The sequence below is a fragment of the Podarcis cretensis genome (assembly GCF_951804945.1).
Source record: "Podarcis cretensis genome assembly, chromosome: 17".
Lineage (NCBI taxonomy): Eukaryota > Metazoa > Chordata > Lepidosauria > Squamata > Lacertidae > Podarcis > Podarcis cretensis.
In genome coordinates this window covers 23,907,499-23,923,014 of record NC_137187.1, presented here as the reverse complement: position 1 = coordinate 23,923,014, position 15,516 = coordinate 23,907,499, and the positions used below count along the sequence as shown (strand labels likewise).

Sequence of the window (15,516 nt, the reverse complement as noted above, 5' to 3'; positions counted from 1 at the left end):
TTAGCTCAAGTCAGAGAAGGCTTTGTGCAGACACTGACCTGCTTTGTGCTGTGTTGATAAGCTTACATTCTGTGAGAACAAAATAAACAAATTCCTTCCAGTAGCACCTTAGAGACCAACTAAGTTTGTTATTGGTATGAGCTTTTGTGTGCATGCACACTTCTTCAGATACACGAAAGCTCATACCAATAACAAACTTAGTTGGTCTCTAAGGTGCTACTGGAAGGAATTTGTTTATTTTGTTTCGACTACGGCAGACCAACACGGCTACCTACCTGTAACTAATTCTGTGGGAAGGTGGTTTCAGAATAAGGGTCGGACCCTTTGAAAAGCCATGGCGTTGGGATTCCACCATGAACAACTCTGGAGTTGCTGTGTGACTTTCCCCTCCTCCTTTTGCTTAAATCTGGCAGTTTCGTCCCGGTTGCTGAGATGCGCGAGCCTGTGGGTGAGCCAAGAGGAGTGACTTTTTTCCTGCGTTGGGCTGAGCAAAGTGAAAATGAGTGTGCACATCAGTGTGCTAATATCAATGCCTGCATGGGCATACCTGGGGGGGGGGTGTCAGGGGGGCAGCTGCCCCCCCCAAGATCAAGTAAAACGGGGACTGAGAGTATAATCCTATGGACAACAGCAATGTATTATTTATACCCCGCCCATCTGCCTGGGTTTCTCCAGCCACTATGGGCAACTCCCAACAAAATATTAAAAACATGATCAAACATCAAACATTAAAAACTTCCCTGTACAGGGCTGCCTTCAGATGCCTTCTAAAAGTCAGATAGTTGTTTATTTCCTTGATACCTGATGGGAGGGCCACCACGGAGAAGGCCCTCTGCCTGGTTCCCTGTAACCTCACTTCTCACAGGGAGGGACCCGCCAGAAGGCCCTCAGAGCTAGACCTCAGTGTCCGGGCTGAACGATGGGGGTGGAGACGCTCCTTCAGGTATATCACACTGGGCCTTACTGCTAACTGAATTTGCATAGGATTGTGCTGTAAATGGTACCATACAACCATTTTCCTCCCTGCCCTATTGCAATGCCTGAAGTTCCTTTCTCTTCTGCAGGTTTCCAGGCCTACATTTATGGCATCTGCCTTCCCAAAGCAGTCATCATTGAGGCTGCTCCATTTTGTTCTCTCTCCACGCTGAGGGTCTGGGTAAAATGAAAGAGGTGTTCTTCCTAGCTCATTTGTGGACATTTGTTGTTGAGCTGGCCTTCTCCATTCCTCCCCACATTCCGCCAAAGAGAATTGCAACCCACCCCCTGAGTTTGTATCAGGCTCAGTAACACTCTTTAATGATCTCATTAAGGTTCTGGCAGCATCTGAAAGAGAAGCATCACTAGGTGTGGCCACCAGCCTTTCTATGCCCTGAAAAGGCTATAGGCATGTGTTATGGAGAATAAACATTACACACTGTTTAATGATTCCTGCAATTAACTGCTGGGGTGGCTCAGAGCTTGAATTCCCTCTGATGGCATTAATCCTCTTAAACCAGTTCTGATGAGCAAAGACTTTGAGGCGACGTTGTGGATTTGGGCAAGCATTTTCTTCCACCTGCAGTGCATCATGAGTTTCTGTATCACACTGTTGGTGTCGGTATGGAGGCTGAAGTACTGAAACCAGACTGCAGATCAACCACAAGCCGGCATAGCTGTGTTGGAAAACAGCAAGCTGTTCAGCCAAACCCACAACATACAATGCTGTAATTATTTCATCCCTTCTCACTGCCAGGCCCTAACATGTGGCCATGAGTCACTTGTCATATACACTCATCAAGGTTTCCATGTGATTGATATTATGTGTGCATTCAATAGGTCTAGGGAGTGCAAATGTTTTAGGGAATTGCCAACAAAGGTCCCTATAGTAAAAGCTATGGTTTTCCCAGTAGTGATGTATGGAAGTGAGAGCTGGACCATAAAGAAGGCTGATCACCGAAGAATTGATGCTTTTGAATTATGGTGCTGGAGGAGACTCTTGAGAGTCCCATGGACTGCAAGAAGATCAAACCTCTCCATTCTTAAGGAAATCAGCCCTGAGTGCTCACTGGAAGGACAGATCGTGAAGCTGAGGCTCCAGTACTTTGGCCACCTCATGAGAAGAGAAGACTCCCTGGAAAAGACCATGATGTTGGGAAAGATGGCGGGCACAAGGAGAAGGGGACGACAGAGGATGAGATGGTTGGATAGTGTTCGCGAAGCTACCAGCATGAGTTTGACCAAACTGTGGGAGGCAGTGGAAGACAGAAGTGCCTGGTGTGCTCTGGTCCATGGGGTCACGAAGAGTCAGACACAACTAAACAACTAAACAACAACAACATGACTTTCTGCATACCACCATTATAAATCTATACTGCCCTCCTTGTCTCGGGAAGGTTCAGGAAGGTTCCACCGTGTCCAGTCCCTTACATTAGGCCAGGTGGAGCTAAGAAAGAGCCCCCCTTTGATTGGTGTCAACAATGAACAGTCCAGGTAATAAATGGGGTGCAACTTTATTTACAATGTAAAGTGCATCACACAGAAATTGTTCAAACACATGACAAGCAGTGACATAAATGACAATACATTATTTGAATTAATTTTTTTAAAAAAACAACAACAGGTTAATTCCTCTGAGGATTTCATATAGTAAAAAGAGATTGAAATTCACCAATCCAGCCTTTTATTGTTTCCTCTAGGAACTGCATCGCAGCAGCCGTGCTGTTCTTGAGGGTTGTCTCTGGGTCGTTAGGTTTCGAACTCTCTGCCTGCTCACCATATAAACAGCAAAATGTACGAACAGCTAGAACTGAAAACAGGTTGGTTGGCTTTATGATCCCTCCCCGACAGATCAAAAGTGTGGTTCAAAATACGGGCTTTTTTCAGGGAAAGGTATGATTCAGAATGCCACCAGGATAAAATAATACACAGAATGCTTGAACACAGAGGAAAACGGGGCAATTTTACAATGATTTGAGGAAGGCAATGGCAGCTGAGTTTTAATTCCCTTTCGTACCTACTCAATGAAGGTTTCTAAGGTGGAAATATACTCTGACTTGGGAGTTACTCGTCACTGAACTCAGCAAGACTTACTTCTGAGTAATCATGCATAGGGTTTGGTCTGCGCATGTATCGCTCTGTAAATCTTGTAGAACAGCAAGTCCTCTTAAAAGTCTTTGTGTGAAGATAAGCTAATCATTAGTGTATGTATGCTGTGTTCCAGCACATGTGCATTATGTTGTGGAGATTGCTGCTTGCTATTGCAATGACAGGAGCAGATAATGAAGGGGGGGAAGGCTGTGAAAAAAGAATGTCAGTGGAATTGCAGGACAATATATTATTAGTTTAGTCAGTGTTATACACAGTTGCTCTCCCAGGGCTGATTCTTCATTACACTTTCTGCTCAAAACTAGACACGGGTAGGTTAACAACAGGAAGATTTAAAGGAACTATTAGAAATGAGTATCAAAATCAGTAGAGATATGAGATGACCAGAGCCCCCCCCGAATTTGAAGCATGGGAAGTCCCAATAAAAAATTTATAATTCGGCAGAATATTTGGATTATTTGATATGTATATGTATAATTTGGAATACTTAATGTGATTTGATTGGATTGTTAAAATGGAAAACTTAATAAAAATGATCTAAAAAAACAAAACAAAACTAGACAGCGGTGACCATGTATTTACTGGAAAATGCATTTTCATTATTTTGACTCATCCTCCTCTTAATTTTTAAAGGTTCTTGGTAAAAGGGCTATATGTTTTGTCTTTCTATCCTGTTTGCTCTTAGTATCTCCAAGCCCCTGCAAAAACCTAAAAATAAAATTCTTGTAGTTGTGCACATGCACCAGAAAGGGAGCGCCCGGTGCTCAGAAAGGGCCGTAACAGTGAGGTTATACAAGATTAACAATTATTTCCTACCCTTTTGGAATGAATCTGACTGCTATCAGACACATGGGCTGCTTTCAAACCAGGGCCCTAGTCAGTGGTCTTCCACTGTCAGCTGAAAGTTGATGTTTAACTCCCAAGTACAGAGATATTTTCCCAGCTAACAGTCATTGTTGTCTATCCACAACACAAATGCTTAAGTGGGTGGCACAGAACTGATATTTCAAGTACGTTACAGATGGGAAGTAATCTCACTCCCTGTTTCAGGGATGCTAACTTGAATAAAATATTGGGAGGGGGAGCAGGAAAACCTCACCCCACATTATTGATCACAATATGTGACACATACCATTTGAATGGCAATGCCCATCAACTTGTGTGTGTGTGGGGACCTGGCCCCCTCAGATATTTTATTGAGGGGGGCCGAAGGGACCTCGGCCCCTAGGGGTTGGCTCCTATGCCCAGAAAGTGAGGAAGAATTAAAGAACGTTTTAATGAGGGTGAAAGAGGAGAGTGCAAAATACGGTCTGAAGCTCAACATCAAAAAAACAAAGATCATGGCCACTGGTCCCATCACCTCCTGGCAAATAGAAGGGGAAGAAATGGAGGCAGTGAGATTTTACTTTCTTGGGCTCCATGATCACTGCAGATGGTGACAGCAGCCATGAAATTAAAAGACGCCTGCTTCTTGGGAGAAAAGCAATGACAAACCTAGACAGCATCTTAAAAAGTACCAACATCACCTTGCCAACAAAGGTCCGTATAGTAAAAGCTATGGTTTTACAAGTAGTGATGTATGGAACTGAAAGCTGGACTATAAAGAAGGCTGATCGCCGAAGAATTGATGCTTTTGAATTATGGTGCTGGAGGAGACTCTTGAGAGTCCCATGGACTGCAAGAAGATCAAACCTCTCCATTCTGAAGGAAATCAGCCCTGAGTGCTCACTGGAAGGACAGATCCTGAAGCTGAGGCTCCAATACTTTGGCCACCTCATGAGAAGAGAAGACTCCCTGGAAAAGACCCTGATGTTGGGAAAGATGGAGGGCACAAGGAGAAGGGGACGACAGAGGACGAGATGGTTGGATAGTGTTCTCGAAGCTACGAACATGGGTTTGACCAAACTGCGGGAGGCAGTGGAAGACAGGAGTGCCTGGTGTGCTCTGGTCCATGGGGTCACGAAGAGTCGGACACGACTAAACGACTAAATAACAACAAGTGTGTAACATTTGCAGTGCACTACCATGTTTTGTTTTTTTAAAAACAGAAGCCTACAGGGCAGATTCAGTCTCCGATCATTTTGTTTAAACATAGATTAAATGCAAACGTACTACGAGCCTCCTGAAAACTCGCGATGGACGCAGCCGTTGATTCCATCCACACTTTTCCAAAAAATCCGCCACCACAAGCTTAAGTCTGGAGCTTATGGGCAACTGCAATACACTCATAATAAAAAGATAACTTGTATTGTTTTGCTGCGAGTCTTTGAGTCCTAATCACATGTATTGCAAGCAATGCAATATGGAAGCGGCAAAGTGTGGGGAAAAGATGCGCTCACCAGTCACATTACTCTGTGTCACAGTGTACTCCGTGGCAGAAGACAATCTAGCAAAGCTAAGCCCATTTACACCTCTAAGGAGCAAGCTGCAATACTCTTTGAAGCCAAAAATAAGGTGCCACAGGGCAGGGGTAGAACCAGAATTCAGTGATCAAGGAGTGACCATTAAGCAAGCAAATAGTGTCTAATTAAGCGGCAAATAGTGTCATTTTTTGTAGAGAGTAGGAAGTGTGGAAGAAGCACCTGTTGTTCTATGGAAAACACTCAGGCTGGAAAGTAGTAAATTCATACATGAAATACAGCAGAATTAGCACTGGGTCCAAACATCGTCCTTCTCCCTTTGTTTCTGAACATCTTTTAATTTTAGCAGTGGCTGAATCATTGTAGTTTGAGATCTCTGGTGATGAAAGTTACAGGACTGTGACCTTTGTATTGCTCAGGATCACTAGTTGTAACGGCCTCACTCAGGAAGGAAGGACGGCAAATAAACATCCACATTATTAGCATCAGAAAATGTTTGGAAGATAGTGAAATAAGATGATGTATTTAATTTTTATGTTTTTAAAGTTTGATGTTATGTTATTAATAACTTTTTCGGTTGAGAGATAGCAAAGCGGGTGAAAATAGAAACAAACCAGAAACGCAAGTTGGGGGAAGTCTTGGAGGGGAGGGAGGGAGGAATATGTAGTAAACATTAAGAATTTGAGATGCATGTAATGAACGAAAATGGAAAATGAATATATATATTTAAAAAGGAAGGAAGGACAGCAAACAAATGATGTCAGTGGCAGTCAAATAAGAAGCCTAATTTCCATCTCTTTTACGAAAACAGCAACTAGTGTTTTGTTTATTTAATTCTGAATTAAATGGCAACCAAGCACCACCACAACACGTGTGTGTGTTTTAAATATGTAAGCCATAAATCTACAGTAATGACCGCTCCCCACCTAAAATGGGGGGCGCCCTTTGCGTGGACGCGTGCAGCCCCTAGATCTGGAGCAGCTCCAACAGCATAGGCTTGGCTTTGCCTTCCCTCAGGTGGGATACCTGGAGATCTCCGCCTACCTCAGTCAGTTGTCCAATCCCACCTGGGGGAAGCGTTGCCAAGGAGACCAGGCCAGGTAGGGGAGGGATTACCTGCCCACACAATAGAGGGAGGATCTTACCTGGGAATCCTCGCTTGGCTCCAGTGATTGTGTGTTGCTTCACACCAGAGCTAATCGAGGGGGGGGGGTGTGCCTTCTACTTATTATTGTGATGGTCAGGTCTGAGAGAATCGCACAATTCTTTCTCTGTTGCGGGAAGTGGGGAGAGATGAATTTGTCTCCTTCAAACAGTAGGGTTTCCATGCCACATGAAAAACTGCTTTCGAAAATTGGTGGGACGGGCAGGTTTGTGTGTGTGTGAACCAGAGGATGACAGGGCACAACTTATGCTCAAGGATTTGCAACAATAATTAAAAAATACTCTCAGTCGACAACATTGTTTGTACATTTGTGTGTACTGACAGCAGCATATACGATAACACTTCTGCATGTGAAAAAGGTGGTTCTTTTCAAAATATAAAAAGTATTAAGAAAACATCATACAAAATTTAAAAAGAACATTAAAAAAACTCAAACACGTTGCCGTTGTTTAAAAAAACAAACAAACCCTGCACTGGGTTCGATTTTACAATGCCTGTAAAATACCAGGGTGTACTGGATCAGTCCTGGAATGTCCAGAGTTCATGTTAAAAGTGGTGGAATCCAGATTTCCTTTTCCTAGATTAGCACACATGGAACAAGAGGGGGAAAACAGGTTAATTATTCACTACAGATCATTACACACAAGGACAAAGCAGGGTGTGCTGCATCAGGAAGACGTCTGCCCTGATTACAGTGGTGCCCGGCAAGACGAACGCCTCGCAAGACGGAAAACCTGCTAGACGAAAGGGTTTTCCGTTTTGGAGGCGCTTCGCAAAACGAATTTCCCTATGGGCTTGCTTCACAAGACGAAAATGTCTTGCGAGTTCCTGCGGGTTTTTCCCCCCTTTCCCCCCCTTTTCCTAAGCCGCTAAGCCGCTTATCAGCTGATCCGCTGATAAGCCGCTTAACAGCTGATCGCTAAAAGCCGCTAAACCGCTAATAGCACTAATCCGCTAAGCTGTCAATGGGCTTGCTTCGCAGGACGAAAAAACTGCTATACGAAGAGCCTCACGGAACGGATTAATTTCGTCTTGCGAGGCACCACTGTGTTGTTGTTGTTGTTGTTGTTGTTGTTGTTGTTGTTGTTGTTGTTATTATTATTATTATTATTATTATTATTATTATTATTATTATTATAGTTTATATACCGCCCAACACCTGGAGGTCTCAGGGCGGTTCACAGAAAAAATCACAACATATATAATCAGAATAAAAACTACCCAATAAAGCCCCACCCCCCAAAAAGAGCCACATTTGAAAAGGGTATAGGATGTCAAACAGATCAACCAAAGGCCTGGTTAAAAAGGAACATTTTTGCCTACCGCCTAAAGGTGTGTAATGAAGGCATCAGGAGAACTTCCCTGGGGATAGCATTCCACAAAATGGGGAGCCACTGCAGAGAAGGCCCCGTTCTCGTGTTGCCACCCTTTGGACCTCTCAAGGAGGAGGCACACGAAGGAGCGCCTCGGAAGATGATCTCAGGGACCGGCTAGGTTCATATGGAAAGAGGCGGTCCTTGAGGTATTGCAGTCCTGAGCCGTTTAAGGCTTTATAGGTCAAAACCAGCCCTTTGAATTGGGCGCGGAAACTAATTGGGAGCCAGTGCAAAATAGGGTGAGCAAGGTGTTGGGCCTGGAAGTGAGGCTGGGGAGGAGCTCCAAGGGTCAAAGAAAGAGGTCCAGGGGGCCGCATTCAGCCTCCTTGGGAGGTTGTGGACTCTGCTTCCTTGGAGGTTTCCAAGCAGAGGTTGAATGGCCATCTGTCCTGGGTGCTTTAGGTGAGATTCCTGCATTGCAGGGGCTTGGAATCAATGACCCATGGGGTTCCTTCCAACTCAACAATTCTAGGATGCTTTGGTCCATGGGGTCACGAAGAGTCGGACATGACTAAATGACTAAACAACAACACATGATTCTACCTTCTCCAGACCTGTTGTAAGTGGTTGTGTGCACAGAGAGGCCAGAATTTGGGACAAAACTCTTAAACCAAAACTACATACATTGAATTGAATTGAATTTTATTACTACGGTCACAGACCAGTTCTGGCTCACTTACTATATCAGGAAAATCATAAAACACAACAGGAATACATTGAATTGCAATTGGGTATGACAGAGGCAATTCAGATATAGCTGCAGTTAAAAATATATATTAAATCTTGATCACTAAAATATAACCTAAAATTAACCTTAATCATTTTGGTAGTACAGCTTATTCCCTAAGTTTTATGGCAGTCGCACAGAATTTGGCCACCCTTAGCGTGATCTCTGGATCCTTGTCCTCTACCAGGAGTTTTAGACATTGAAGTTCGGACCCATGTGGAGATTTTTGTATAGCAGGAGTGATAAATGCAGAGCGTATATCCCTGTAGAAATGGCAGCGTAACAAGACATGAGAGACAGTTTCTACCTCCATCAAGCCGCAGGGGAAACTACATACATACCTAGAGCAGTCGTGTCCAGTCCAAGGTGACGGGCAATGGCACCGATCCGGTCGTACGCATTTCCCACCATTTAAGCATGGAGACTGGCAGACAGCTGTATTAGAAGACCACAGATCCACATTAGCATTTGTTTGCATCACGGGTTGCTAACCCATGGGCCTTCCAGATGTTGAAGGGCCACACTGGACGATGGGTGTTGTAGTCCCAACAACATCTGGGAGGGGGAGACGCAGGCTAGCCGTCCCAGTTTACATTGTGGCCTGTATAAAGTGGTACCTCAGGTTACATACGCTTCAGGTTACAGACTCCGTTAACCCAGAAATAGTATCTCGGGTTAAGAACTTTGCTTCAGGATGAGAACAGAAATTGTGCTCCGGCGGCTCGGCAACAGCAGGAGGCATCATTAGCTAAAGTGGTGCTTCAGGTTAAGAACAGTTTCAGGCTAAGAACGGACCTCCGGAACAAATTAAGTACTTAACCCGAGGTACCACTGTAACTGCTTACACATAACCGTTTCCAACTGAACAAGTTTTCAGCCAGTTTAACTGCATGGCTTGCCATGATAATGCAAGCAGGTTTGTCTTTTAAAAATAATAATAAACAAATGGAAGGATTCTGTACATCAGTTCTGAAAACTTCAGGGGTTTTTGTTCTGTTCATGTGGAGGCAAAACAAATGGAGGTCTAGGGAGAAACTTTCAGTGGCTGGTGGAAGCGGACAGTTTGCCCTTCATAGCTCTGCCTCTTTATTCCTACGCCTTCCTTCCCATATGTACATTTCCTTCATTGCCATAGGTCTCAGCCTTTCTCCGCACTGCTTTGCTTTTTCATATGCATTGGCTTTTTCTTCTTTTGGCTGCTGAAAAAAAGAGAAGGAATCACCCACCCGCTGTTTCCCCCAAACCCTTTCTTCAGAAAAGGAAGGCATGAATCACGACAAACTTCAGGGAGGTTTCTATCAGAGCTCCTTGCAGTGTCATCCGATTTTCGTTCCTTGAGAACAGAAAATATTTACACATACGCTTACAACTGAGGATGAATTTGTACATGCAAAATAGAGCTTATTTCTCTATGGCGCAAACTTTTTGTGACGGGTGCAGATTAAAGGGAGGGACGTGGGTGGCACTGTGGTCTAAACCACAGAGCCTAGGGCTTGCCAATCAGAAGGTTGGCGGTTCGAATCCCCGCGATGGGGTGAGCTCCCGTTGCTCGGTCCCTGCTCCTGCCAACCTAAGCAGTTCGAAAGCACGTCAAAGTGCAAGTAGATAAATAGGTACCGCTCCAGCGGGAAGGTAAATGGCTTTTCTGTGCGCTGCTCTGGTTTGCTAGAAGTGGCTTAGTCATGCTGGCCACATGACCCGGAAGCTGTACGCTGGCTCCCTTGGCCAGTAAAGTGAGATGAGCGCCGCAACCCCAGAATCGACCGCGACTGGACCTCATGGTCAGGGGTCCCTTTACCTTTTTATGTGCCTGTTTCCATTGACAGACATGAAGGGATCATGACAGCAAAAGTCATTTGTTGTTTTTTGTTTCCAGAAACATACATTTTAAACCAATTCTCTTAACCTGCATGCGCGGAATCCATCTCAGTTCTTATAACCCAGAAAACAGGGAATGGAAAGAAAAACCCAAAAAAGAGAGAAAGGTACAGAAAACAAATAGTTGAAAAATGCAATGATTTGATAAGGACTTCTCTGTTTGTTGATAACTGGACATGGATGTAAAGTGGGAAAAGGGGCAGAATCTCTGTGGAAGCTGTTATACTAAAAGGAACAGCCTGTAGCTGAACTATAAGGGACAAATAATTAAGGAACTAATCTTACTCAGTAGGAATAGTGCCCAAATAGCCATGTGATAGCTATAGTAGTTTCACTGTGCTAGCTATTTAATTACCCGGAAAATGGGCAGAGAGATAAAACCCTAGCATTTTCTGTTAAATCTGAGACACAAAGACTAGGTTTGATAGGAACAAATAACTGAGAGTGCAATCCTATGGCTGTTTACTTAGAAGTCCAACTGTTTTCCCTCGGGGCTTACACCTCATAGGGCTGCAACCCAAGACAAACTGGAAGTCCTATTTAAGGAGTTTATTTTTTAAAAAAAACATTGGCGCAATCCTCTCAAGACAATACATAATGGATGCCTTGAATATTACAGGTTTGGAAACGGAAGGCAAATACATTCAACTGCGACCCTCGTGAGCTTGCCACACACATTTACATTTTAAAAGTATGCTTAAAGTTATTTCAAGTGTGCACCTAAACCAGGGGTGGAGTCCAAAGGGTGGCTATCAAGGCATTTTAGGCGGCTCTCAGGGGCATTTGATGCCCCCACCGGCCCTCACGCTGCCTTCTCAAAGCCATGTAAGCGAGGTGCTCGGTTTGGGGAAGGAGGTGCGAGGGCTCTGATAGGACCCTCACATCCTCCTACCTCCTTCCCAAAGCTTAGTTAGTGATTTCCCAGTTTTGGGAAGGAGGTAGGAGGGCTCTAGGACCCAGAGGGCCCACACATCTCCTTCCTAGAGTTCCCAGTGCCTCACTTAGCCAGCTTTGGGTAGAAAGCAGCACGAGGGCTCTGAGGGGTGCGTGCTTCAAATTCCACCACCCCCACAAGGCAGTGTGTGCCCCTCCCTGGGTTCTGTGTCAAAGTACTGTATTTTTTGCTCTATAAGACGCACCTAGTTTTTGGAGGAGGAAAACAAGAAAAAAAAAATATTCTGAATCTCAGAAGCCAGAACAGCAAGAGGGATTGCTGCGCAGTGAAAGCAGCAATCCCTCTTGATGTTCTGGCTTCTGGGATAGCTGCGCAGCCTGCATTTGCTCCATAAGACGCACACACATTTCCCCTTACTTTTTAGGAGGGAAAAAGTGAGTCTTATAGAGCAAAAAATACGGTACTTTTGCAGCCCACTTCGTATGAAAAGTTGGACCACACTGACCTGAGGTAAAAAGTTAAGGTAAAGGATCCCTGGACGGTTAAGTCCAGTCAAAGGTGACTATATCAAATGTGACATCCTATCAGATGTCAAAGAGATAAACAACTACCTGACACTTAGAAGACATCTGAAGGCAGCCCTGTTCAGGGAAGTTTTTAATGTGTGACATTTTGATGCGTTTTTAATCTTTGTTGGAAGCTGCAAGGAGTGGCTGGGGAGGCCCAGTCAGATGGGCGGAGTACAAATAATAAATTATTATTATTATTATTATTATTGGGTTGAGGCACTCATCTCTCTTCAGGCCGAGGGAGCTGGCATTTGTCCGCAGACAGATTTTCCAGGTCATGTGGCCAGCATGACTAAACCACTTCTGGAGCCAGTGTGGTATAGTGGTTCAGAGTGGTGGACTCGTAATCTGGTGAACCGGGTTCGCTTTCCCGCTCCTCCACATGCAGCTGCTGGGTGACCTTGGGCTAGTCACACTTCTTTGAAGTCTCTCAAAGGGGGGAGGAAGGGAAAGGAGATTGTTAGCCGCTTTGAGACTCCTTAGGGTAGTGATAAAGCGGGATATCAAATCCAAACTCCTGTTAGTATTTCATGCCTCCATTGCTGCAGATGTGATTTACACCAATCTCATCTGCAGCAACGGAGGCGTGAAATACTAACATCCTGTCTGGAAGCCAGAGCACACGGAAACACCGTTTACCTTCCCGCCAGAGCGGTACCTATTTATCTACTTGCACCGGTGTGCTTTCGAACTGCTAGGTTGGCAGGAGCTGAGGCAGAGCAACAGCAGCTCACCCCGTTGCGGGGATTCGAACCGCTGACCTTCTGATCGGCAAGCCCAAGAGGCTCAGTGGTTGAGACCATAGCTCCACCCACTTTTTTAAAAAAACAACAACTGGGAAATATTGTATGTAGATTTTATAGCTAAATGGTCTATGTGAACGTTAACACTGCTATGAGTGTTTGTGGAAACATCCTTGCTGGAAAACTCTCATTGCAAGACCAGTTAAGAAAAACACTTATTTACAACGTAATGTAATATGTTTAATTAAGCTTATGTGTCGGTCTATCCAAGGCTTAGATTCTAAGGAAGCATAGCATGTATTCTAAGCCTCGATAATTAGCATGTATGTCAAAGCTAATTAGCCGAGGCACATTTCCTGGGTTGGTGTTTTGGACTTGGCAAGCCTAGCCAAATCAACAAGTGTCGATGAAACTTCTTTTGAGATGTCTCTGCCTGGGGTGAACCACCAGAAGTTCAAAGCATTCAAGGAAAAGGGTGTTGGTATGTAAATAATTGGAGCCCCACCCCCTGTAGATAACGAGGGCTTAGTTTAGGGAGTGATGTAACCAGGAAGCAGAGAAGGTAAGCTGGGATGTGCTTTCAGAGCAAGGAAGACTGCAGAGAATGGATGCTGACGCTGCAATCGTGGAATAAGCTGGTGACTTTTGGGGTGCTGCTGCCATGAGCCCCTTCATTGAAAGCTTCAGGTTGCATATGTGTGTAAATAAGCCATATATCATAAAGGCACCACAGACTCCTCGGTGCCTGGAACCCCTGAGGTCTCAGTAGACTGGGGTGGCGTGCAACGATAAGATTATGACATTGTCCCTCAAAGCTTCCCAGGAACAATTACAGACCAGCATAACAGATGTTGCTGTTAGATAGCGGGAGGCACAAAGTGAGACAGGTTTACCCTGATGGCAACGGGATCCGGTCCACCCTGCTTGGCAGTCACACTGGTAAGGAGCCACACAGCGACCTCCATTCAGGCAATGCAGGATGCAGATTGCTAAAGAGAAGATGGGGGGGGGGGAGTACCAGAGAAAATAAATGCATCAATATTAGGACCAGAAAAACCACTTTCATAAAGTGGGATGATTGAACTAAAATGCCCAAGCTTATTTAAACATACCGTATTTTTCGCTCCATAAGATGCGCTTTTTCCCTCCTAAAAGGTAAGGGGAAATGTGTGTGCATCTTATGGAGTGAATGCAGGGGGGGAGGCAGGAAGGAAAAGCTCCCAAGAGCCACACACAAGCTCTGCGCAGCTCTTGCGGGCTTTTCCCCAGGAGGGAGAAGGGACTGACGTGGCCAGTCAGTCCTTTCTCCCTCCTTGTAGAAAAGCCTGCAGGAGCCGCGCACTCCTTAAAGGGTGCATGGCTCTTGTGGGCTTTTGCAGGAGGTGGGGGTATTGCCATAGCCACGCGCAGCCTCTCCCAGCTGGAGAGGTTGCGCGCCGCTAAAGAGGATGGATCCCGCTCGCTGTCTTGGCTTCTTTGCTCTTTGGGGCTGGGGGGGGGGGGGCGGAAATAGGATTTGCTCCCTTGATTTCCCCTTCTAAAAGCTAGTTGCGCCTTATGGTCTGGTGCGCCTTATGGAGCGAAAAATACAGTAATTATCTAGGGGATAAGGGTTCATCAATAAAGACCTGGTTATGTTTAGAATGATACCGCATAGGGAAATGTTCCCTGATACCAAGATGAGGGATTCTATGTAATGATCTGTTGTGACCTTGACGGAAGCGTACAATAGACGAGCCTTCTTGTGTTTTGGCTCATCCCCCCCCCCTTTTTTTTTCTTCCTTCTCCTTCTCCTTTCCTCTTTCTTTTTTCTTTCCCATAATGGCTTATGTTCTATGTCATGTACTTTGATATTTTTTATAGGTTTTTTAAAGCCTTTTCCATTATTATTATCATCAAGGATTTTTCTTTTGTAATTTTGGTTGTTTATATTTATCTGTATTTGTTTAAAGTTAAAGTTTAAAGCAAAATAAAAACAAAAATAATTTTTTTAAAATGCCCAAGTTTTTAAAAAATATGTTTTTGCAAACGTTTTCCCCTAGCTTACTCTGTTAAATCACATTGTCTTTATACAGTTCCCAACTGCACTTTCAACAGCAACCTTTAACTCTTTTTTTGAGTTAAGAGGCACATGAAATATCAGCGGTTGGCAGCATCCTTGACATTAGATCCTTTACAAACTGCGATGACATTAGATAAGGCATTCTTAAGCCTCCCCCATAGGATGTTACTACCATTCAAAGCCGAATGGGAAAAAAAGAAAAGAAAACATGAACTTTGATGGATCTAGACAGCTGTCCATTCCTTTCCTTACAAAAGAGAGTTGAAAAGTGAATTGAGGTGGCAGATCACAATGACCAAGAGCACAAAAGCAGTCCCTAAGTGTTGGGAGTCTCGGTTTAGCATTGCTGTCGACACTAAGGTAAGGAAACAAGCGGCGACATGTCAAATGCAAGGCCAGAGCTGTGTGTCTGCTCCACCTCTGACTGATCTGTTCAAGCATAAAGGGGGGGGGGCAGGCAGACCTAGAATACTGCTTTAGAAACTATCATTAGAAAAGGTTAAGTTTTGTGATCAGCATAGAGTATACAAGTTGGAAGAAATTTCCCTGCTTTGTTTGGATTTCAAACACCAAACAGTTTCTCAATATTTATAATTGCTTTGTAAATGTAAATATGTTAATTTAAACAGTGGGAATGAAGGCATATATATTTGTCTG

General features: G+C 44.4%; 1 protein-coding gene across 1 annotated transcript in view; it reads right to left on the bottom strand.

The window, feature by feature from the left end:
• Positions 1–2,473: 2,473 nt before the first annotated feature.
• Positions 2,474–15,516, bottom strand: part of SVEP1 (sushi, von Willebrand factor type A, EGF and pentraxin domain containing 1) — a 134,382-nt gene continuing 121,339 nt past the window's right edge. Inside the window, exons 48-50 of the mRNA XM_079959037.1 lie at positions 13,691–13,786; positions 9,054–9,147; positions 2,474–7,186 (exon numbers count right to left, since the gene is read on the bottom strand). Of these exons, the coding sequence (XP_079815163.1) occupies positions 7,156–7,186; positions 9,054–9,147; positions 13,691–13,786 (221 nt within the window). The 3' untranslated portion in view covers positions 2,474–7,155. The remainder of the gene's footprint in view (positions 7,187–9,053; positions 9,148–13,690; positions 13,787–15,516) is intronic.